This window comes from Meriones unguiculatus, chromosome 20, assembly GCF_030254825.1.
Source record: "Meriones unguiculatus strain TT.TT164.6M chromosome 20, Bangor_MerUng_6.1, whole genome shotgun sequence".
In the NCBI taxonomy this organism is placed as follows: domain Eukaryota; kingdom Metazoa; phylum Chordata; class Mammalia; order Rodentia; family Muridae; genus Meriones; species Meriones unguiculatus.
Window position 1 is genome coordinate 55,860,201 of NC_083367.1, and position 22,400 is coordinate 55,882,600.

The 22,400-nt window shown below is 42.0% G+C and overlaps 1 protein-coding gene across 3 annotated transcripts in view; it reads left to right on the forward strand.

The window, feature by feature from the left end:
- Positions 1 to 21,479, forward strand: part of Rgmb (repulsive guidance molecule BMP co-receptor b) — a 28,401-nt gene extending 6,922 nt beyond the window's left edge. For all 3 annotated transcript variants that reach the window (XM_060373551.1, XM_021633407.2, XM_060373552.1), the window contains exons 5-6: positions 3,615 to 4,123; positions 16,456 to 21,479. In XM_060373551.1, the coding sequence (XP_060229534.1) occupies positions 3,615 to 4,123; positions 16,456 to 17,112 (1,166 nt within the window). In that variant the 3' untranslated portion in view covers positions 17,113 to 21,479. The remainder of the gene's footprint in view (positions 1 to 3,614; positions 4,124 to 16,455) is intronic.
- Positions 21,480 to 22,400: the final 921 nt, after the last annotated feature.

Below are 22,400 nucleotides of genomic sequence, written 5' to 3' on the forward strand. Positions count from 1 at the left end.
TGCTTTAGTTAAAGAATTTGGAACACAAGGTTCCTTTCAGTAACTCGGTGTATGCTCACACTTAGATTGAACCCAAAGGGCTCGCAAGGCTCTCGTTACTGTGAACAACTTGTTGGAGTGGAGCGCCTTTCGAGAGATCTCTTTGAAGAGTGGTGCTATTGAAACGCAGGGGTTTGTTCCTGGCCAGGGAACCTAGCAAATGCTGCTTGCAGATGGACTCCCATATGTTTTACGTCTGGGTCCATATCATTTGCCTCAGCGCCCCATATGGCTCCATAGTTGACTCAGCTCAGCCTCAGCATATCTCATTTCCTTTATTGTAAACTGGCGATTGTGCTGGAGAGTTGCATTCCTGGTGTGAAGGAAGCTGTCTTGCACGGTGAGTCTTTTATGTTCAGTTCATTAAAAAATAATGAAATGAAAGCTCTAGAGCACAAGTCCTTTAGCACTTACAGTAACTGGCACGAAAAATACAAGTCACACCAATTATAGATGATCTGACACCAAAACAGAATTTTTTCTTGTAAGCGCAGCTTTTGAAGTCTGCCTTTGGGAAATGGCATTCGTTCATTTTCATACTTTTTTATTTTGTTTCAAGATCTTCGTAGTTCCTGAGTGGATATCAAATATGGGAGTTCCTGCTTACTCATACACTTCATGGCTTCCTGGGCCACATCCTGGAGAGGGTTTCTGCTCTGCATTGTCTTGGCATTCTGACAGGAGGTTTACTTTACCGCTAGCAGGCAAAGTGTGCATTGTCATTATAAATTCATGAAGCTTGGATATTTCTGGGTGTATGCTACAAATTACTCATTATCCCGGAGCCTGTGATGGAGCTGAAATGCTGACCTCAAAGCATTTTCTCCTCAGTTTGCCCTCCTCTGTCTGCTCTCTACAGCCAAGGGTTGTTAGGACCCTTATCCAAAGCAAAAGAGCTGTTTTGTATGTGATTTCTCACAGCAGTCAGCACCTGCCTACCATAAAAAAAGGAAAAGCTTGAACGTGGGGGTTGGGAACAAAAGGCCCTGGGAAGAAATGCTGCATTTTCTCCCTCCTAAACACTTGCATTACAAATCTCCATGCTTTTCTTACTTTTGATATTTTATGACTATTTGAAATAATTATAAGTAACTGTATGCTCAGGTAGATTTTATAGACCATAAAAAGAACAAATAGGCCCCACAAGTTTAGCGGAAAGTTCTAGTGCTGTCATTATCTGAGGTCCAAGAGCTCTTTATTAATGAGTGATCTTGGCCCTGCTTTCACTTCTTGTTTTGTGCTTGCTGTGTGCCTTATTTTAAAAGAAGAGTGATATAGTTGTCACCCTGCTGGTTTTGTTTGTTTGTTTGTTTGTTTTTAAGCTATCCATGACTGGCCTTAATACTAGTTAGCTGTGCATAATCCCGCCAGGACAAGGCAAGACCTTGAATACCCCTGATAAATGGCTTGAAGGCTTTTGGGAGAGTGAATTTGTTTGATTGTTGTTGTTGTTTTTATCTTGTTCAGTAAATTGAAAGTGAGTAAATTTGTTTTTGAGAAAGGAATCCTGTAAATTGAGCTGCCTTTTTCAGCACTGCACGAAACCAGCCTTAAATGAACCAAACACATGAAGATGACACTGTGCTCTTTGTTAAAGTGGTCTAGTGATTGTCATCAGCCCATCGTGCCAGAATAGTAAAATAATCTCCTTTATTCTGGTAAAAGTGAAAATGAAGGCTCAACTGGGTTTTGAAATTTCACGGTGATGACAGTTGTCTCCCACACTTCTCTCCAGCTAAAGCTAAAAACAGTTTAAAATTTAATTAAATTTTTAAAATATTAAGACACCTTTGTAAATCAACATAGAGATTACTAAATGATGTCTTTTATCAAGATTAAGTTTTAAGTATTGATATCCTGAAGTTTACTGTATCCACATACGGAAATAATTTTATATTTAAAAATAGCCCACAGATTTTAATCAGGCATGTTGGCATACACCTGTAATGGATTGAGCATTCAGGAAGCTGATGCAGAAGGATTGTAAGTTCAAGGTCAATCTGGACCACAATTCAGTGAGACCTGGCTTGTCTCAGAAAAAAACAAAAGTAGGGGCTATAGAGAGATGGAGAGAGTCAGAACTCTGGCTGCTCTTCCAGGGGATCCCAGTTCGCTTCCCAGTACCCACAGGATTGGCTCAGCCATGAGCAGCTCTAGTTCCAGGAGATCCAGCACCACCATCTGGCCTCGCAGAGCACCAGGCATGCCGGTGGTCACAGACATACATGCAAGCCAAATACACATAATAAACACACATACAAAACTAGCCAAAATTAATGATACACTGATGTCAACTCCATCCCCCACCCCCACCAATACAAAATGTAAGACATTTTTTTTAATGTAAGACATTTTATATCTACAAAAGACCACAAAAATTTGTTATAACATCTTCCTCATTTTTCAAAAGAGGAAGCTGCTAAGAGATGAAGAAATTAAGCCTTCTTCCATAGGTTAAACACCTATATGGAATTTCAAGCAACAAATATATATTACAGTTCATTTTATGCAAGTTGAGATAGATGACCAATGTTTCTCTTCAGTAAATGTTTTCTCTCTTTTGAAACAATATATAATGATTGATATACATGACTGACCTAGTATTTTTTGTTTTTTTCTTTTTTTCTTATGTTTTGAGAAGTTTCATGAATTGTTATATAAGAGACAATTGACAGATAATTTGGATTTTTCTTTTAAATACAGACTTTTCATCCTTAGGTCTTCATTTTAACTTTTTCTCTAAACTGTTAGTTTACTGAGTTAATTAAGAAGGAGTGTTTATATTCACACACACACTAGGAATTCTTGGCTTTATAGTTCTCTGATTCCCGTTTTGATGTTGCATAGTTTTTTAGTTTCTTGTGTTTGCAGTTTACTTGAGAGCTGTGTGACAGACATGTAAAATTGTATCTTGGTCAAGTGAACATGCTTTCTTAGCAGAGTACTTAGGTTTTATAAACACTTAAGGCATTGTGCCTGTGGATGAAGTGATGTAGTTTATTAGTTATGTACCTCAGGAAAGGCAGAACAACTTACTACTAGAATTTTTACCTTGATTTTCTTACCCTGTAGCCATACAAAATCAGGTAAAGAGACTTTAAGCATACTATAATTTGGAATTTTAGCCCTTTTTCAGGTGTGTAGGCTTTAATCATAGCTATGTGCATAGTGCGCCTCCCCCGGTGCTTGCCAAAGCAAATTACTCATAGGGCTTTAAAAATCAAAACAGCCCATGTTTTGGGCTTTGCTTTGGAGCAGAAGAGTCTTTGTCAAAATCTATAAATAAATAGCAAACAAGAAACAATAATTCATTTGCAGTTTTAATCTGGAGACATTTCAAGACTAAACTCTTCTTCAGTCACGAAAGCTTCCCAATTTTCAATTAACTATATTAAGTTTTTCTCTCAGTGGCTTAGTTTGAGAGACATGATAACACAATATAACCTTATTTATGAAGGTGTCTTAAAAGAGGAGTCTATGAGATAGAATGGAGACTTCCTAAGGGACGATAGCATCTTTTAATACTGCCCAAGTGACAGAGCATTTACCTTCTTGGTCCTGTCTTTTTCCCATAGGTCATTGCCAACAGCCAGCACAATGTCGAATCCAGAAGTGTACCACAGACTTCGTGTCCCTGACTTCACACCTCAACTCTGCCGCTGATGGCTTTGACTCTGAGTTTTGCAAGGCGCTTCGTGCCTATGCTGGCTGCACCCAGCGAACTTCAAAAGCCTGCCGTGGCAACCTGGTGTACCATTCTGCTGTGTTAGGGATCAGTGACCTCATGAGCCAGAGGAACTGTTCCAAGGATGGACCCACATCCTCTACCAACCCGGAAGTGACCCACGACCCTTGTAACTACCATAGCCACGGGGGAGTCAGAGAACACAGGGGAGGGGACCAGAGGCCTCCCAATTACCTTTTCTGTGGCTTGTTTGGAGATCCACATCTTAGAACTTTCAAGGATCACTTCCAGACATGCAAAGTGGAAGGGGCTTGGCCACTCATAGACAACAATTACCTTTCGGTTCAAGTGACGAATGTGCCTGTGGTCCCTGGGTCCAGCGCGACTGCTACTAACAAGGCAAGTGTGCTCCTTTCCCCTTTCTATGCGCAACTTTCAGATGTTTGGTCCTTCAGACAGCTTACCAGTTGTGTTACAAAGGTCTTGTTTAGAGGAACCATTTGTGGATACTCTTGGAAAGTTATTAACAGGGTTGTTAAAGGTTTAAAATTATTTAATGAGACATTTTCTCTGCCATGAAAGACGTGGGTCTAAACTTAAATTCACAATGATACGAAGAATAAAATGTGAACAGTGAAATCAAGTTCTCCAGGGAGAAAAGTCAGGCCTGTCCAATGAGAAAGAAAAACGTGTGCCTTCCCTACTGCTGTCTTGTGAATGCTGATGTGTGTGTGACTCTTCTTGAAGAGATCTGCATTCAGATTTATCAGATGGCTAAAGGGGTGTTTCTGAAAAAAAAGAAAAAAGAAAGCTGTGAAGGCTGGGGCAATGGCCCATCAGGAATCAGACTTTATTGGAGATTTAGAAGCTATAGTAAATGTAATGGCTATAAGCCAAGCTTCCCAGTGGCAAACCCACAGTGGGGCTTTAGTTACTAACCTTTTGGTAACCAAGGAAGTTACGGATTGGCTGTTGCAGAACAGTGCTATATAAACCCCGTGTAATCTCACACCCTCTTTTAACAGTTTAAGTCAGAAGCTAAGAGGAAAGTTGGCAAAATTTCAGTTACGCTTACCCCGGTCCAGTGTCTGTGCTCTGTGTTGGTTTATTTTGAAGAAACTGATCATGTATAAAGAGATTTGTGATGCCAGCTGCAAGGCACTGTTGTCTTAGTGCCAGGTAGAAGAGAGTGTCAAGTTGGTTTGCAAGTTCTGGTCAGTGCTAGGTAACTTACCTTAGTAAAAAGATCCAAAAGAGTTTCTCCTAGTGGCCAGGTAAACCACCTCCTTCTGTCTTCCCTCGCTACAAACCCCTCAGAGAGACTGTCTCTTCTTGCGTTAATTTCTTGTATTTATTATGTCTGTTCCTTTAGTCATTGACTAAATATAATTGATAAGGATCAAGCTTTTGAAGTCTTGTGACTGTTCATTTGATCCCCTCCCTTGCCTCCAAATGTGTGGCATATTTTTAACTGAGTTTAAATTATTTTACTTGGCATTTTGTGAAGGGAATTTTACAACACCTCAGGAGATATCTGGAGACACCCAGGAGTGTCACAAAATAGAAGCCAAAAATAGAAGGCATTGCTCTTGAGCAAAGAGGACTGTTCCATTGCAGCAGACATTTTGGGGGATCTCCACAATGTTTCTACTTCAACCCAGTAAAATCTCAGGCATGCCTTTTGCCTTAGCAAATTTCACATCTGAAAATAAGCCCCCCCCCTTTGGCTTTTACATGTTTATAAATAACTTTCTTACCTAGATCTCAGAATATGTTTTTAGTAAAAGTTAGATTATAAAGATACACAATTATGGGGCTAGTGAGATGGCTCAGCAGTTAAGATCCTCTGTGCTCTTATAGAGGACCTAGATTCAGTTACCAACAACAACAACCACCATGTAGCTCAAGTTCCTTGATCTGATGTCCTCTTCTAGATTCTGCAGGCCCTTACATGTATTGGCATGCACATGAAATCAGGGCACACACACACACTCACACACATAAACACAAAAAAAACTTAAGATACATACATATATATGTGTGTATATATATTTTTAAAACAAATGAATGTGAAGTTTTAAAGCAGACTATTGCAACAGTTTATTACAACAGTTGTGATAAACCTCAAACCTGGGAATAGTTATCCATTGTTCAATTAATCGAGGATTTGTAAGACTTTTGGTCAAACTATTAATTAGTTTTGTGTGTATATATGTGTGTGTGTATATGTGTATATATATATATATATATATATATATATATATATGTTTTTGTGTGCAAGAGAGAAATTATAGAACAATTTACCAGTGCACTTGGATTAGCAAATTAATTTTAAAAATACAGGTTTGTTTTTTTTCTTCATCTGTTAAGAGCCAAAGGTTTTGTTACTTCTAAATGGAGGAAAATAGTGGTTCTGACAGCCAGAAAGAGTGCTTTCTCAGTTGTACACTAGTGTTTTGCCTCCATGCCACTCAGCAAGTTCTCCACGCCCAGCAGGGACTAGACTGCAGTATTTTTTCTCTATATTCTGCAGGGTGCCCAAGTATCCAAAAGGCTGATTTTGATGCCCTGTCTCAAAACCAGTATGACACGGGTTGCTGGAGTTGGCAAAGGCCTGAAATTGTGCTGCATAGTTTTACCTTTAAGGACTTTAAGCATTAAAAAAAAAGGTGGTAATAAAATAAAAATAGTGAGGCAGAATGTCCTTACAAAATACATTCTAAACAAAATCTGAAGGCTTTCTAAATCTGTTTTAAAATGCTTTCTTTCTTTTTAAATAAAATCTTGGAAAGGTTTTTGTGACTCTCCCTACACATTCATCAACCTTCTCACCTTTTTATCTCTGACAAATACCCAAGAAGAAACAGTGAAGAGGAGGAAGGTTTCTGTGAGTTTGAGTGCATTTATTCCTTTGAGCCTCAGACGAGACAGGATACCAGGATGGTAGGAGAATCAAGTTGGCCAGAAAGAGAAGAAAAGAGGGAATGCAAGAGGGAAAGCAGGGACGAGGTGTCACATTCTCATGAGGTAACTATGTGCTCCCTCCACCTAGATCCCGCCTGACTTCTACTCCCTCCCCAAAGGCTATCCTCTAGTGAGGCTGTCAGCCAGAACCCTGCTCATCCCTTATAGGGTACCAACCCAATCTTTTGGAGGTATACTTCATTTTTTTACTGAAAATTTCTAGATCTCAGTAATTGAGTAATTCAGCACTGAAGGTTGCTGATATTGAACCTTGCTTGTATGGTCAGGCATTTTTAAAGGCCTGTGTCCTCTGTCACTGTACTAATGACATTATAGAAAGCCAACTGTGAGGCTGAAGTGTTATATTTAAATACCCATACATTTCACTGCCTTCACTCCTGAAGAGAAATGCTAGACCCTGGGATTTTACTGAGGTCACTGAGACAGCTGGCTTCTGGGAGCTTGGCTTCTTGAGCGAGCCAGCCACAATCTTACTTTAGTGAAGTCTCCCTTCCAAAAGTATCTCCCATCTGTCAACTAAAGGACACCTAGACAGAATAAAATAAGATGAAGTCACTAGGCTCAAGAGGTGTTTATTAACTAAACTTTTCCCCACATACAAGCCTGAGTGAGTTAAGACAGGTAGACCTATAGTGTGGCATGGATCTATCTCTCTTTATGCACTGTTCTCCCCACACGCTGGCCCTCCCCTCCCCTTGTAGAAATAAGGACTTGTTTTCCAGATGGTCATGCTATGTACAAGTTCGCTTACTCAGGGCCTCCATGTTTTTGTTTATGCCTTTCACCTGCCTTTTTTTTTTTTTTGGTCTTTCTGGAAGAGTCTGTAGTCAGTGGGCCAGCTTGCCAGGGTAGATATGTTACTGAAGGTGGGAAGAAGCCAGGGCAAGTTTTTCATCTCTCCACCCTGGGGCTGCAAGAGTTTCTGGCACACCTACACACCTCACCTCATCTCAGATACACATCTTCCCCACCTTTGGCTGTGAGAGGCAGCTGCAGGCACGCCGGCCCTGAGAAAGTGAAATGAGGGCAACAGCGTTAGGACTGGCAGCATTAGGGACAGAGAGGAAGAGCAGTTTTTTTGTTGGGGGAAAGGCAGGCACACTTCATCAGTTCCCAGGAAGCGTTATCCTGTGTGTCACCTGCTCCAGAAGTGACCTATCTTGAGGATGCCTGGCTTACTGTCTTTGCATCCACATTTTCTTTGACACGTTCAGACTCAACTCCTTCATTTAATGGGTTGTGATTCTGTTCTTAAATAAAGGTCCATAGAGAGGATATTTAAATACATGATTCCAGCAGGTGGTTGAAGAGTAACGCTCTTGACCCTTTGGTACGTTCCCAGGAGCATGTATTAAGGTTGAGGAGTCCAGAGTATAGTTTAGTGGTAGAGGGCTTGCCTACCTCCACAGACCTACAAACAATGAAGATGAAAGTAAACTTCTTTTTTAGTCATCAATCTTGAGCTAGCAAAGTGGCTCAGCAGGTGAAGCACCTGCAACCCAAGGTTAGTTCCTGGAACTCGTGCAGTAGGGAAAACTACAAAATGTGCTTTCATCTCTAACAATGGTTATATTTTTAATAATGATTGTCACAAGTATTCTTTTGCTTTATTTTCCCCTTTTCTTCTTTCCCACAACTCTGGCTTTCTTATATAAAACTTGTATCTCATGAAAACAAAACAGAATTAGGGAAGATCGGGAGCCACAAGCCCTGGGCTCCCTCTCTGAGCCAGAGAAAGCATTTGCAGTATTGTAGGCACTTGCCTGCCTTTCGGGAAGGGGCCACTCCGTGTGTTTGCCTGGTGAGTGGGCACTCTTGCTCTTGCAGTGGCCACCAGCCCGTTATCCTGTGGGCAGCACCCAGTGCCTAGCCAAAGCATAGCCGGATACCCAGCTTATCTGAGTTATTTGTGTACATCATTTTATTCCATAATATCTCTAAATCTCAAACTCTGTAATTGCTTTCTTAGACGTTTCTGAGAGTTTCAGCTTGGCTTTATTTCCTTTTGGTTAATGTCTTCCTTGAGCTGTGTAGCCTACGGTTTTCATTCTGATAAAATCCATCAATCCTTGTTAACATTACAGCATATTGTGGCCACTTCTTTCTGAAAGTCCTTAGATAGATCCTTACACAGCAGCAGTGGACATGCAAACCATTCCGGGTCATTCTAAAAGCATTGCAAAGGCTTTCAACTGTCATTTGAAGTGCATCTCTGGATCAAGGTTTGGAAATCTGGCCTCTCTTGACCACACGCCTTAGTACATTTTGTCCTTGCAGCCAAGTTTTTCCAGTGCTTTGTGTTAGTAACTGTAGATCCCTAGGAGCTACATAGGAGTAGTCTTTTATATTTATCAATGAAAATATTCCTCCTTTGCTTTGGTTGAACTACGTTTAGATGTATGGACCCGTTTGTGGTGGTGGCCATGGTGGCAGGGGCATGTCTTCCAGAGTGTACTTAATCTTTAAAAGCTAAGATTTGCTTTTGATATATAGATATTAGATAATTATAGCCATTTCTTTGACACTTGTTTCTTCTGGTCCTTCTTAACTACAGAGATGCTCCTTTATTGGTGTAGCTCCCTCAGTGTAATAATTTCTGATAAAACATTAATTTGGTGCTACTGTTTTTGTTTGTTCTTGTTTTGCTTTGTTTTGAAGTTACTACATGTAGGAGATGAAGGGATGAACGTAGCCTCTGCCTTGGCGGGGCACATACCTGAAATGTCCAGCACTGGGAAAGCTGGGATTTGTGTGTAGACCTGGCTGTCTTCAGAGCTTCGTGCTAGAATGTATTGATTCCCAGATTAGTCAACATTAGTTAGCAGGTTGACACAGGTGTCAGGATGGAATATGGACACAGTGGCTGCTGTGAAAGCCTGTCACAGGCTATCACCCACGGTGGATGCCTCCTTTCTTGCTTGCTCCTGGGATTTGGCAGTTTGGCTTTCCATCTCCCACAGTCAGTGTGCTCCTGACCAGCATCTCTGTTTCCACAGTCACCAGCTTTAATCAGATTTTCAGAGTCCCATCTAATTTTTAAAACCCTCATTAAGTCATGTGCGAGACATTTTTTTGTCATTTCTGTAATCCAGAAATAGCACTGAAATGTTGAAGAATGGGTTTTAGAAGAGCAAATCCTTTCCAGTTTTGGGTGGGACTAGGCCTATTGTCCCTTTCAGTTTCCAGCAAGGCTGTTGTTTGTACTGGATTATAAAGAGTTAGGCCCAAGAACTACTGTGTGGTACAGTCTCAGTAAATTGCCTGGAGGTAGAAAGATATCCAAGTGGGTGTTGGAGAAGAGAGGAGAAAGGAAGAATACCACTGGACGGTCGATGTGTACTGTTAAAAGAGCATTTTGTAAGTTGGATGGGCTCCTTGGTTATTCTTTATGGTGTGTTTTTCAAATAAGGCATCCCTTTTTATTGTCCACATATGCTAAAACACACATGGATGGTAAGAAGTTCTTTACCATCTTTTGCTCTTCTTGACACCACTCCTTGAGTCCTAGATGTCCTTGGAAGAGACCTTCTAAAATTCCCCCTGGTGAGTGAAATTAAACAGAGGTTTGTCAGCGCCAGGCAAGATTCCTTGGGTGGTGGAGGCCTCTGCTGCTTCAAAACAAATCCACACTCCTCCATAGTTGAAGGCAAGGGCAGGAAGCCAAGTCTGATACACAGCTGGGAGTCAGAACTTGTTTCTCTGTCACATTTCCAAATGTCTCTCTGCCCTGTTCAGTTTTCTTTGAGTCGACATTTTGTGGGGAAGGGGTGAGAAGGAAATGTTAGGTGGCTGGTGCTCTTTTTTGTTGCTGTTGTTGCTGGCTTCCATTAAAGCTAGCCAAACACTTTCTGCCTCTGTGGAATGTGGCCTGAGAGAGTACCTACAGTATGCAACAATGAAAAATGCTCCCTTCTCCATTTTGTCTTTATTTGTTTTGACTGCAGTAAAACTTGCTCTTCCAGTGTTTGGATTCTGTGTTCTTGTGGGTGGGGTAATTTAACAAAGTGCCCAGCCTGCCTGTGAGTGGTGAGGAACAAGAGCTAACACTCTAACTAGACAGCCTTGGAGTGAACCGATGGTGCTGTTGGATCCTAAACAGAACTCAAGCGAAACCAGTATGCTAGAGAACGGGAGCGCTTTCTGCTCCACCTAGCTGATTATTTCAACACTTAGGGGTTCAGCTAATTGTCACGTTGACACGGTGTCTGCCACAGTACTTAAACCTGAACTTCTCATCTCCCATGCAGATGCTTCTGAAACAGATTCAGGCTTCAATCTGGACCTATAGACACTTGGTGCAGGTACTGACATCTTCCCCTCTTCTTGGCCAGGCACAAGGATGTCTTTGGCCAGTTACTGCCTTTTTAAAACAGGTGGTCATCAATTCTGACAATCTCGATCCTTTTCTCTTTTGTGTCTTTGGGAACTTGATGAACCTAGAGCTGGCAAGATCTGTGTGTGCTGTGAAAAAGTTGAAGTTCTTTTTCCCCTTTCTAATGCTGAGAGAGAATCAGAGAGGCTATGGTTTCCTGTTCTCCACCAGTTTAGGGACAATAGTGGAACCTAGACCCTGAACACTTGCAGGATCTGTAGCCCTGCCTCTTTCCAGAGAGATGACCGTAGAAATCAGGACCTGCTATGGTAGATTGTGCCTAGCTGAGGGCCACTGCCCCCACCAAAGCCCTCAACTTTTGAAGTATTTTTAGCCTCTGATCTGAAACACAGTGGCAGCCTACGTCTGTAATACTCCTATAGGCAATAACCTTCTCATCTACAAGTATAGTGATATCAGCCTCCTCACAATGAAAAATCCGAACCCAAAGTGAGGGAGACATGCAAAATCTGAAGTTTGGAGTTTTTGGAGTTGCTGAGATGTACAGGCCTGGAGGGCTTGCCTCCTCATGCTCAGCATAGCGTCACTCTGGTGTGTAGAAGGAAGTTGGCCAACTTCCCCGCCTCTGTGCCTATTTATGCTTCCCGCCTTCCTTGTTTTAATGATATAGAAACTGGTTTTTGAAAGTTGGCACTTCTGTGCCTGTCCCTTTTGTGTGTTATCCCTGGGCCAGATTGCTTTCATTCTCAGTGCTTTTTCCAGCCACTGGGCTTGGTGCTTCTCTGGACCACCCTAGCAGCATTCAGCTGTGGGTGTCCTTCCCCTCTGGTTTGGCTTCTTAATTCTTCATTTACTGCCAAGTACCCCTTCAGCAGCCAAAGCAGCCCCATTCTTGCTTGTGTTCATTACCTAGGGCAACACTGAAGACTAAGTGTGAGCCATCCTGAACGTAGCCTGTAGAAGGAAACTGAGGGCAGAGAAGCATGCATATTTGATACCTGTTATGAAGGCACTATATCCTTAGTCTCATCTAGACCGCAAAGGAATCTAAGGTTAGATTTTTGATATGCTGATCACCTTGTAAACACGTGTGCTGTCTAGCTGTTGGACTATGGTCCTGTCCAGTGAAAGCATTTAACAGTTATACTTCTGCAGTTCTTCGACTTTCTGTGAGTATTTGATGCAAGCTAAAATTGCTTTCCATTTTATTGAGTTTACAACTTCCTAATAGACCATCTCCCTGATGCTTTTGGGAAAATTGTCAGTGACAGCATGTATCTCTCACCTAGCATTTAGTATACTACAAATAAAATCTTGTCTGGGTTCTGTATCAAATTGTTTGGGCAGAAAGGTAATCGAAATGAGTATGTGTGAATTTTCAAAAAGGGGAAAGAGAGAGTTACCCACATTTTTATGTAACTAAAGGTCAGTTCCCTCTTTGCCTGCATAAAGGAGGCCAGCCCCAGCTATGATCCACACTCTGGTGACCCTGAAGAAGTGAAGCCCTTTCAGGGCATCTGCCTTTTTCAGAGCTTCCTTAAATTCTCAACATTTAGAAAAATTGGCCCTCCAGAGTAGAATTGGGGTGTGTTAGGTATGGAGACAAGGCCAGTGTGGTAGGAGCATGTGCTGTTGTTGGAATGGTCTTGTTATTCTGTCACGAGGACGGAGTGTCAAGGCTGTGTTCCACTTACATGTGCGGACATAAAAGGGCTCTGAGCCCAGTCTTGGTCTCCTGGAGGGTCTACTATTTTTCAACATAATTATGCCCAGACAATGTGACAACACTGACATATCAGCTAATTAGATGAAGTAAAATTTATTTTAACTTCCTTGTACACGGGCAGAATTTTAACCAGATACAAATCAAATTGCCTTTCAGTCCCATTTCTTTGCTTCAGTTTCGTTTCCAGTCCCATGGTTAGCTCTGAAAGTCCAGTTCTCTTGCTGAAGATTCATCCACTTGAGTGCTCAGTGGTCTAACTAAACACCAGCAAATGTGTCCTTCACAGGATACACAGAGGTGCGGTATATGCAGAGAACTGACTGCAAAGCCGTTGGGGAGTTGTATCTTAAAACCTCCGCATGGTATTTTCCAGGCTGTTGTACCTTGGGAAGATTTCTCTGTATCTTGATTAGGCAGAGCCTGGATTTTCCTTGTGGACTTATTCAATTCCATTTCATATATTTTCTTTTCTTGCTAGTGGAAAAAAAAAAGGCATGTAGATGCCTCTTAACAAGTGGTTCTCAACCTGTGGGTCATGAACCTTTGTGGATATTGACTGACCTTTTCACAGGGGTCACCTAAGACCATTGGAAAACACAGATATTTACATTACAGTTTATAACTGTGGTAAATTTATGGTTATGAAGTAGCAACAAAGATAATTTTGTGCTTGGGGGTCACCACAACATGAGGAATTGTACTAAAGGGTTGCAGCATTAGGAAGGATGGGAAACGCTGCTCTTAATTTTACAACAAACCTTAAATTCTTGTTGCCTTTCGTATGTAGAAAGGTTGATTTGTAGCTGCTATCTTTCTCTTCCTCATAGACCTTGTGGGTGGTAAAGATCTCAGGAGTGAGATTAAAAATGAATGAAGAGCGCTAGAGTAGTTTGTCTAAGGTGGGGTTGAGAGGGAGTAGACGGGGGAGGTTTAACAAAAGACATTGATGTTTTAAATGCACAGAAATGCCACCCATCAATAATAAATGGTGTGGCAGTGAGCAGATGTGCCAAATTGAGTTATTACTGCATATGGATCGGTTCGTGGAAAAGAAGCAAGTAGCACAGGCAGGGTTTCACGTTTTTTTTAAATGCTAAGTGAGAGCTGTATATAAATTTGAATATTCCATTTTAGGCTCTTGATGGATGCTATGTAAATTTTTTTTAAGTCTAGAATTTGCAAAACTTCCAATGAAAGTTTGTACATTTTTGAAGGATTATTACAGATGAATGAGTTTGTTCTTCTGGAGAGGTAGACAGTCTGAAATGGATTTCGTGCTGTTCATAGCTGAGTGCTTGTTGAGAGCCTGTGCCGTAATTGTTCTGAGGAGTGACATCACATTACAAAACCCAGGTCATGTGAAACTGTTAGCCGCAGCTTTTACTACACTGCATTGATTATACATCTAGGTTCCTGCTCAGTACCTGCTTAAACTCCAGGGACTTCTCAGGGCCCTTACTCACGCTCTGGAATTGTTTCTTCCCCTCAGCATGTTGATTTAACAGGTAATTCTATACACATACCCACGTGAAATATTGTAGTTTTATCAAACAGAAAGTCACTTTAAGTACAGTGGGTAGACAGAATTCCATGAGATAGAGTGAAATATTTTATAGGCACAGGTCCCAAAGGATGCTAGCTAGATTTCCGTGTGCCCTGCATGGCAGAGAGGAAGTGTGTGAGATGTTTCAGATTAAAGTGAGTCCTGAGTTCCAGAATTGGAATTGTTGTGCCTAATGAGAAAAACAGGCTTGGTTAAACTTGAACCTATTCCACTCATCTTAATATTGCCTCCTGTGTGTCTTTTTTGGTAACTTGTTTGTAATTGGATTTCTTTACTTTGTTGCCCCAATATAAGTGAATTCCTTTTCTCTCTTTTTAATGTGAACAAAATTTTCATAGTTCTTGCATGCAAAGTTGGTTTAAATTTAAAGTTTGTTAGAGTAGAAAGACACATCACTGAGTTGTTGGCTTTTCTCGGTTGTTTTAGTTGACAGGACTCTCATAGTCCTGACAGTCAAGACAATGTAAAAAGTAATTGTTGACTTCTAGCCGTCTGTCCGGGTCTACCGTCAGGGTTTGCTACCCGCCCTCCAGTGTTTTCAGGTGCAGAGTTTACTTGAATTAATCCTTTCACCTCCTAACAGTCCCAGTGTGTCTTAAAAAAGGACTTGTCAAACTGATTTTAGAGCCACCAAATAAATCTATTTTATAGTCTCCTTAGATACCCACCTCAGAGCCCCTCACGGTGGAAGGGCCCATGGCTGGAATCAGCAGGCCCCCTGAAATCATCTCTGCTCACCTTCTCTGGGTTGTTAAGAAGGTGTTGTAATGTGAGAAGGCTGGTAGTGAAATCAAATTGTGGCTCTGGGTAATTAGGAGAGAAAGCCCAGGGTTTTCACAGCACATTGTCTGGCTTTCAGTTGCAGCTGCAAACAACGGATATGAACTTTAACCACTTGCTGCAATGCAGCTGTCTCAGATCTGGCTTTGTAACTGGCTGAAGTAAAATGAAATGGCTGGAAAATTCCAGTCAAGTAACACCAGTGGGGACATGTGGAATTAAATAGCGTGAGCAAATGCTGGCTGAGTTGGGGAAAAACTTCAGACATAAGCTTAAGGGTGGTAGTCAGGATATGGGGGGACATTTCTGGCCTTTTAAACAAGGGTCCATTGTTTTGACTAGTTCTCTTACAGGAGCTGAGGAGTTCTTACCATCAGAGTGACTTACAGAATGTGTGGCTTGTCTGTCTGCCTTCTTGACTCAAGTCCCTCAGTCCTTTATTCTACTATTTTAATTAAAAAACAAAACTGTTACCGTATAACTAACAATAAGGCAAATCTTAGAGCTATATCAGATGGCACTGGGGGAGTGCTCCCACTTCAGAGGGACACACAGAACCTCTGTCCCTTCGTAGTTACTCTCTTTCATCACTTGTTGGCTGAAAAAAATAAAAGAGCCAGTTCACTTGTTTCAGTTGTTATAATGAAAGGATTCTGCAAGGAAGAATGTGGTCTGACTGAAGAAAGGTTTTGCGTTATCAGTGGATAGGTTTTTGTTGTTGTTTTTCTTTCTCCCTGAACTGTTTGCTTCATTTGGAAAATTAAGAGCTTACTAAGAGCTCACTGGGAAAAGGTATAAGGAGTCAGAGGCCCCTGGTGGTGTTTGGGGAAAACAGCTTCTGTCACTAGGTCCGGGGCTTGTTACTCTGCCAGTGCTTGAGAACTGTGCTTGCCAAATAATTCCCTGTCATGGGATTAACCAGTGATGCAAAACATTTGATTAAGAGACTTAAAGAAATCTCTCCCGAGGCACATGATTGGTAGTTGTTGCAGATAACCCCCCTCGGGAGGGGGGACTCAGTGCTTATATTAAATTTATAGTGATGAGTCATGCAAATGGAGATAGTCCAGTGAAGGATCTCTTTAGAAGGCAGGACTCTGTTAGATACATCCCTAAGAAAATCCCTCAGAGCTTCTGTTCCTCCTTGGAGAGGAGGCCCCACCCAAGCTATGCTGTGTGATTTTTAGGAGACAAATAAAATTATCAGTCACAATGGACTATGACCCAACAGTGGTACTGCGCTAGCGAAGTCGCGTCTGCACTCCAAAGTAGTCGTAGGGAGCTAGGACCCCTCTGCACAGTCCCGTCCGGTTGTACTAATCTGTGCATCTTCCACCCCACAGATCACTATTATCTTCAAAGCACACCATGAGTGTACAGATCAAAAAGTGTACCAAGCTGTGACAGATGACCTGCCAGCCGCCTTTGTGGACGGCACCACCAGTGGGGGGGACGGTGACGTTAAGAGCCTTCACATCGTGGAGAAGGAGAGCGGCCGCTACGTAGAGATGCATGCCCGCTACATAGGCACCACAGTGTTCGTGCGGCAGCTGGGTCGGTACCTAACCCTCGCCATTCGGATGCCTGAAGACTTGGCCATGTCCTACGAGGAAAGCCAGGACCTGCAGCTGTGTGTGAATGGCTGCCCCACGAGTGAGTGCATGGATGACGGACAAGGCCAGGTGTCTGCTATCCTGGGGCACAGCCTGCCTCGCTCCCCCTCAGGGCAGGCCTGGCCTGGCTACACACTGGAGACTGCCAGCACCCAATGCCACGAGAAGATGCCAGTGAAGGACATCTATTTCCAGTCATGCGTCTTTGACCTGCTCACCACTGGTGATGCCAACTTTACTGCTGCAGCGCACAGTGCCTTGGAGGACGTGGAAGCCCTGCACCCGAGGAAGGAGCGCTGGCACATCTTCCCCGGCAGCCGTGGGGGGCGCGGGGGTTTGCCTGTTGGTCTTGGGCTCACATGCTTGATCCTTACTGTGTTTTTGTAGGGGTTGTTTGTTAGTTTTTGGTTTTGTTTTTTTTTTGGTTTTTGTTTGTTTGTTGTTGTTTGGTTTTTTTTTGTCTATAACAAAATTTTAAATATATATTGTCATAATATATTGAGTGAAAGAGTATATATGTATATACCATGTATATGACAGATGTTTGTCCTGGAACACCAGATTGTACATTATGTGTTTGGCTGTTTTCACATATGTTGGTTGTAGTGTTTTTTTTTGATTGTATCAACTTTGTTTTGAAGTTTTGTGAAATGTTTTATAATGTCCCTGCCTAGGGACCTCTTAGAAAGCACTTTATTTTTTATATATTAAATATTTATGTGTGTACCTGGTTAATATGTACAGTGCATATACACAGACACCACAGCAACCCATTTGAAGGAGACCAGTTTGTAGCTACTCTGGGTGTCCCTCCTGCACTTCCCATTGCTACTGATTTGCCAAGGTACACAGTTCCCAATGGAGCTGTCTCCTTTCCTTTGAAATGTCAATTTGAGAGGAAAGTGGTCCCCTCACTTGTAAGTACTTTTGATTCTTAAAATGTGGCTCTCACTAAAGAACCTTGTTTCCAACAATTCAGTTTTTTAGAACGTGGGGACAGTAGTGCTACAGCTGCAGTCCTTGTTATAATTGTGACATTTGAGCACATATGGCCTATTAAGTTGACCCTTCTGAAGCTGCTGTTTGTTGACTCTGAGTCCGGTGATGGACATTTCAAGTAAATTCCAGGCATCTTACTATACCTGAGCTAGTAGCTCTTTCTCATCATCTATCCCTACGTAAATTGTAGTTCTCCCCTCCTGTAACTCTTTAAGCAAAACCAAATCATCAGCTTAGTAGAGGTCATACCTTGCTCTCCTTCTTTGTAATTTGTAAAAATCACTTTAACTTTCTCCTCCTTGGCTGCTTGGAATTCTAACAGTGCTGTATGGCTCTGCCCCAGCATCTCCTTAATTTCCCTCAGGATTCCAAATCCTGGCTGTTAGTGTTCCTCTGATATTGAGGTCCTGGAGTAGGCCGTGAGAACTGAAAATCTTCCTTGGTGTACGTTAGTGCGCACTTGCCTCTGGATGCTGTTCAGTCCTGATGTTCATAACTAGGCCTTGTGCTGCCCAAGTAGTATCTGCCCTTTCAGCTCTCTGCCATCTTGACACCTGTTGTTGAATGTTAGGCAATTGCACCTGTCACTTAGTGAAATCCTGTAAGGTAAAATCTCTCCTTGCCTTTTCCATCCCATTGCTGGTACCAACTGTAAAAGGAACATGGCAAAAGTCAGTGGTGCCAGCACAGTTAACTCCTGAATAGGTAGGTTTGTATTGTTATATCTAAATGTGAGTGTTTGGTTCCAAGAAGTGATATAATTTGTGTTTTAATATTTAAGGTTTAAATTAACAAAAGCAAAGATGCAAACCTTAAATACTCTATAGTTATTTAGGCTAGGGTGATACTTTTTGCCACGTCCTGTTGGCCAGTGGCACTGACAGACTCAGGCTGGCAGGAAGAAGGATATTTTGTGAAGTTGTATTTCTTAGAGAACTGATACAATGAAAAGGTGGGATTGTGTGCTCATTAGAAGGCGGCAGACTGTCACCCTGGGGCGACTCCAAAGCCACCCTGCTTCTTCCTCTTCAAGGTTGGACTCCAGCCTCACTGTGAAAGAACATCCTAAGAAAGCTGGATTAGGACTGAGCAGCTCTGAAGCATGGCCACTTTTGTTCATGTTCTTGAGCCATGTGTCAAGATCACTAGCTACTAGTAATTGAGTAGAGCAAGAGAGGGAAGATGTTGATTATTTATAACCACTATTTTTGTGCAAATAGTATAAAAGTAAAGCAAAAACAAAGGAAGTCTCTCCAGTGTCTGGCTTTAGAGCGTAATGGCTGTCACCTCTATCCTTTTGAGAACAGAACCACCATGTCTACTCATAGTTTGGAAGAGAAAGTTTGTTTGTTTAGCTGTATCGTTTAGCTGGAAAGGGTGCCCGTGAGTGTACGAACTACAGCAGTAGCATTAGTAATAAAATAATAGTGTGATGGTTTCTTCCCCATAATCCGTGTCCCTTTACGTCCTTTACAGATCCCACAGATAACTTTTAGAAATGAAGTACGTCTGTAGAGAAGGGCCAGGTTTTCTTCGGGGTTTCTAAGGAACATACTGCGTACAGTTGTTCCACTGAGACCAGACCAGCATGTGTATAGGCTACAGCTCTTCACAGGTCTCTGGAGAGAGCTTAAAACTTGGGGCAAAACACTTGGTTTTCCTATGTCTCTACACGGCTCTTTCAGAAAAGATTCAACAACACGTTTGCCCTCTTCACCGCGCTTGGAAACCCCCACGCTGTGCCGAGTCTTTGCAGAGAAACCTGTAGATGTGGTTCATAGGTGTATGAGTATCTGTAAAAACAGTGAGTGTGCAGTATGTAAATACTTTTAAGTTATTATGCTAGAAAAATAAAGTTATAGACCATGCTGTCAAATGTTTGTTCTGTGGTTATAGTGACACCTGCTGGAAGAGCTGAGGAACTTCTGCAGAAGAAAAGGAGTAAGGGAGTTGAAAGTTGACAGGATGTACTGCTTGCCCCCAGCTCATTTGACTGCTACTGTAGTTTTTCCTTTATAACCTTTAAACAGTTACAAATAAAGCAGTGCCTGTGATGCTGGCCGCTGGTCCTAAAGATCTGTCTTTGATGAGTAGCTTTGCCCCCTAAGGACACTGTACTTTGGTCTTTTGAAGACTCCTGGAATGCAGCAACGTAGCATGATGGAAATATGTGGGAGGGAGGATTTTTATTTTGTTTTGTCTTTGAAGACTTGCAAGCCCTCGTAAACAGGGAAATTTATGTCAACTGGATCATCTGAGCTACAGAAACCAGAGGTGCAGCCCAAGGTGCGAAGTCGCGCCTGTATAACAGCGGAGGCTACATTCCCACATGGCATCCACGTCAGACAGCCAGCTTTCCGGAGACCAAGACTAGAGAAACTCCAAAAACACAGAGAGGAGACTTCATAAACAGCAAGTGAATTTGAGTTTTCTTAAACTGAAAACTTAATCCTGTTAGTTGGCTGATTTATTTCATTTTTTAAAAATATGTATTGGTAGGACGGTCTTGGATCACTATAGACTTCCTCTGTATTCCGTGATCAAAGAACACCTCCTCACCCCCAAGAAGGTAAACAAAAGGAAGCCGTTCTAGTTCTACTTCCACTCCCTGTGTGTCTTCTAAAGGGAAAGTCAGTTTTTTTACATTCACTCTTCTTCCCTCAGAGAACCTCTGGTAAGATGCTTTACACTGTCAACTAAATACAACGTGTCTCCCCACCCCCAGTGTCCTGTCAACACTTTGAAGTGGTGATGTCTGTGTCTCCTCTCTTGTGAATGGCTTGCACATTGTCCTTCTTGCAACTAGGGCCGCACATAGCCAGAGCTCATTTTCATTAGGATGATGTCAGATCAACTGAGCAAACATACTAAGGTAGGTCTATCAAACTGCCATCAGAAAAAAAAGCAAAAGTAGGGCAATAGTTCCTAATTGGAGGTTCTTTTCTTCATGGCTGTCAGCCATAACCATCCTTCCAACCCCTAACTGGTTTCTGTTAATGGGTGATATATTTATGATCTATTTTTTTTATTCGAAAATGAAAAGTACACCTCAAAACTTTAAAAAGGCATTCTGTAACCAGATCAAATATGTAAGACTAAATCACAAATGAGTTGGCAAAGTACAAATGCGCCTGCCGTAAATGAGCAGATAAGCAGTCTTTACAACCAGGACTGTTTCAGGGTCTGAGACTATAGTCAAGTGTTTGCCACACAATCATGAGGACCTGGGTTCAGATCTAGATCTAGTGGCACAGGCTAGTGATTCCTGTTCTGGGGAAGTGAAGGCAGGAGGATCTCTGTACTGAATTAGTGAGCTCCATGTTTAATGAAAGGTGCTGTCTCAAAAATTAAGATAACCGGCCATAGAGAATGACACCCCATATTGACCTCTGCTCATTACATGTATGTACACACATCAACAGAACACTGCAAACACCACACACACACACACACAAAAGAATAATGGTATGAGTAAGAATGACTCCCATACAATATCTGCCTGCTTGGTCCACAGTTGGAGCTTAGGAAGAATTAGGAGGTGTGCCACTGGGAGTGGACTTTGAGGTTTAAAAAGGCCAGCCCATTCCCATTCTCTTGCTCTCTCTACCTCTTGCTTACGGATCAGATATAATGTCTCAGCTCCTGCTCCAGCACTTTGTTTGCCTGTCTGTTGCCATACGCCCTGCCATGATTGGTCATGGATTCAACCCTCTGGAACTGTAAGCAAATACCCAATAAACTCTTCTCTAAGTTGCCTTCATCATGGTGTCTTTTCACAGCAGTAGAAAAGTAAGAAGTCTAGGAACATTTCGATCAATAACAAAACACTACCAAGGAGAAGGGTACTGTTAACTTATCATTGGTTACCAAAATCATGAAGAGTTAGGGGAGAAGTGCGATGGCCTTGCTCTTGAGTACCAAAAAGACCAAGCCTGTGTCTTGTGAATGTTACTTTCTTTCTTGGCAGGGCTGAGGAGGACACTGAAATAAGTCAGTATAGTATAAATATGAGATCATTAGCTGCGATCAAATTGGAAATCTGGATGACATCTGGAGTTCAGGAAAATGTGAAAGGTTACTTACCTAGGAAATATGGAAGAGCAACAGGTAGGAAAAGCTTGTAGATCAAAACAGCAGCTGTGGGTTTGAGCTGCTGGGCCATCAAGGGTTCCTTTTTGATAGCCTATTCAGGGCAGCGTGCCACTATGGTCAAGGCTAGGCTTAAATCTACTTCCTTTACTTGTGGCTTTTCAAGCATTCTAAACCATGTCTAGACTTCCGTTTTCTCATGTTTATAATAAGAATTCTAACATCACCTCAAATGTACCCTATGAGAAGTAAATTTACTACCTTATCTAAATTTCTTAACATAGCACTTGACTGTTTACCAGTTCATACACTGCATAGAACTGTCCCTGAGGTGGACTGTTTGTGTGTTCACCTTGGGGAACTGGCAGGCCCCTGAATTATCCATGGAACTGTATTTAGATTTAAGTTCCCAGGAAGATACAAGAATTTAGAACTGGGCCAAAGTTCTGAAGAAAGTTTGGACATCCTAAAAGGAGTCAATTATATCACAACTTCCAGGAAAGCACATGAGACCAAATCAAAAGCAGGCTCACCAAATACCTTCTTCCCAGACTGTCCACACAAATGTACTAAGGCTCTCAATAAGA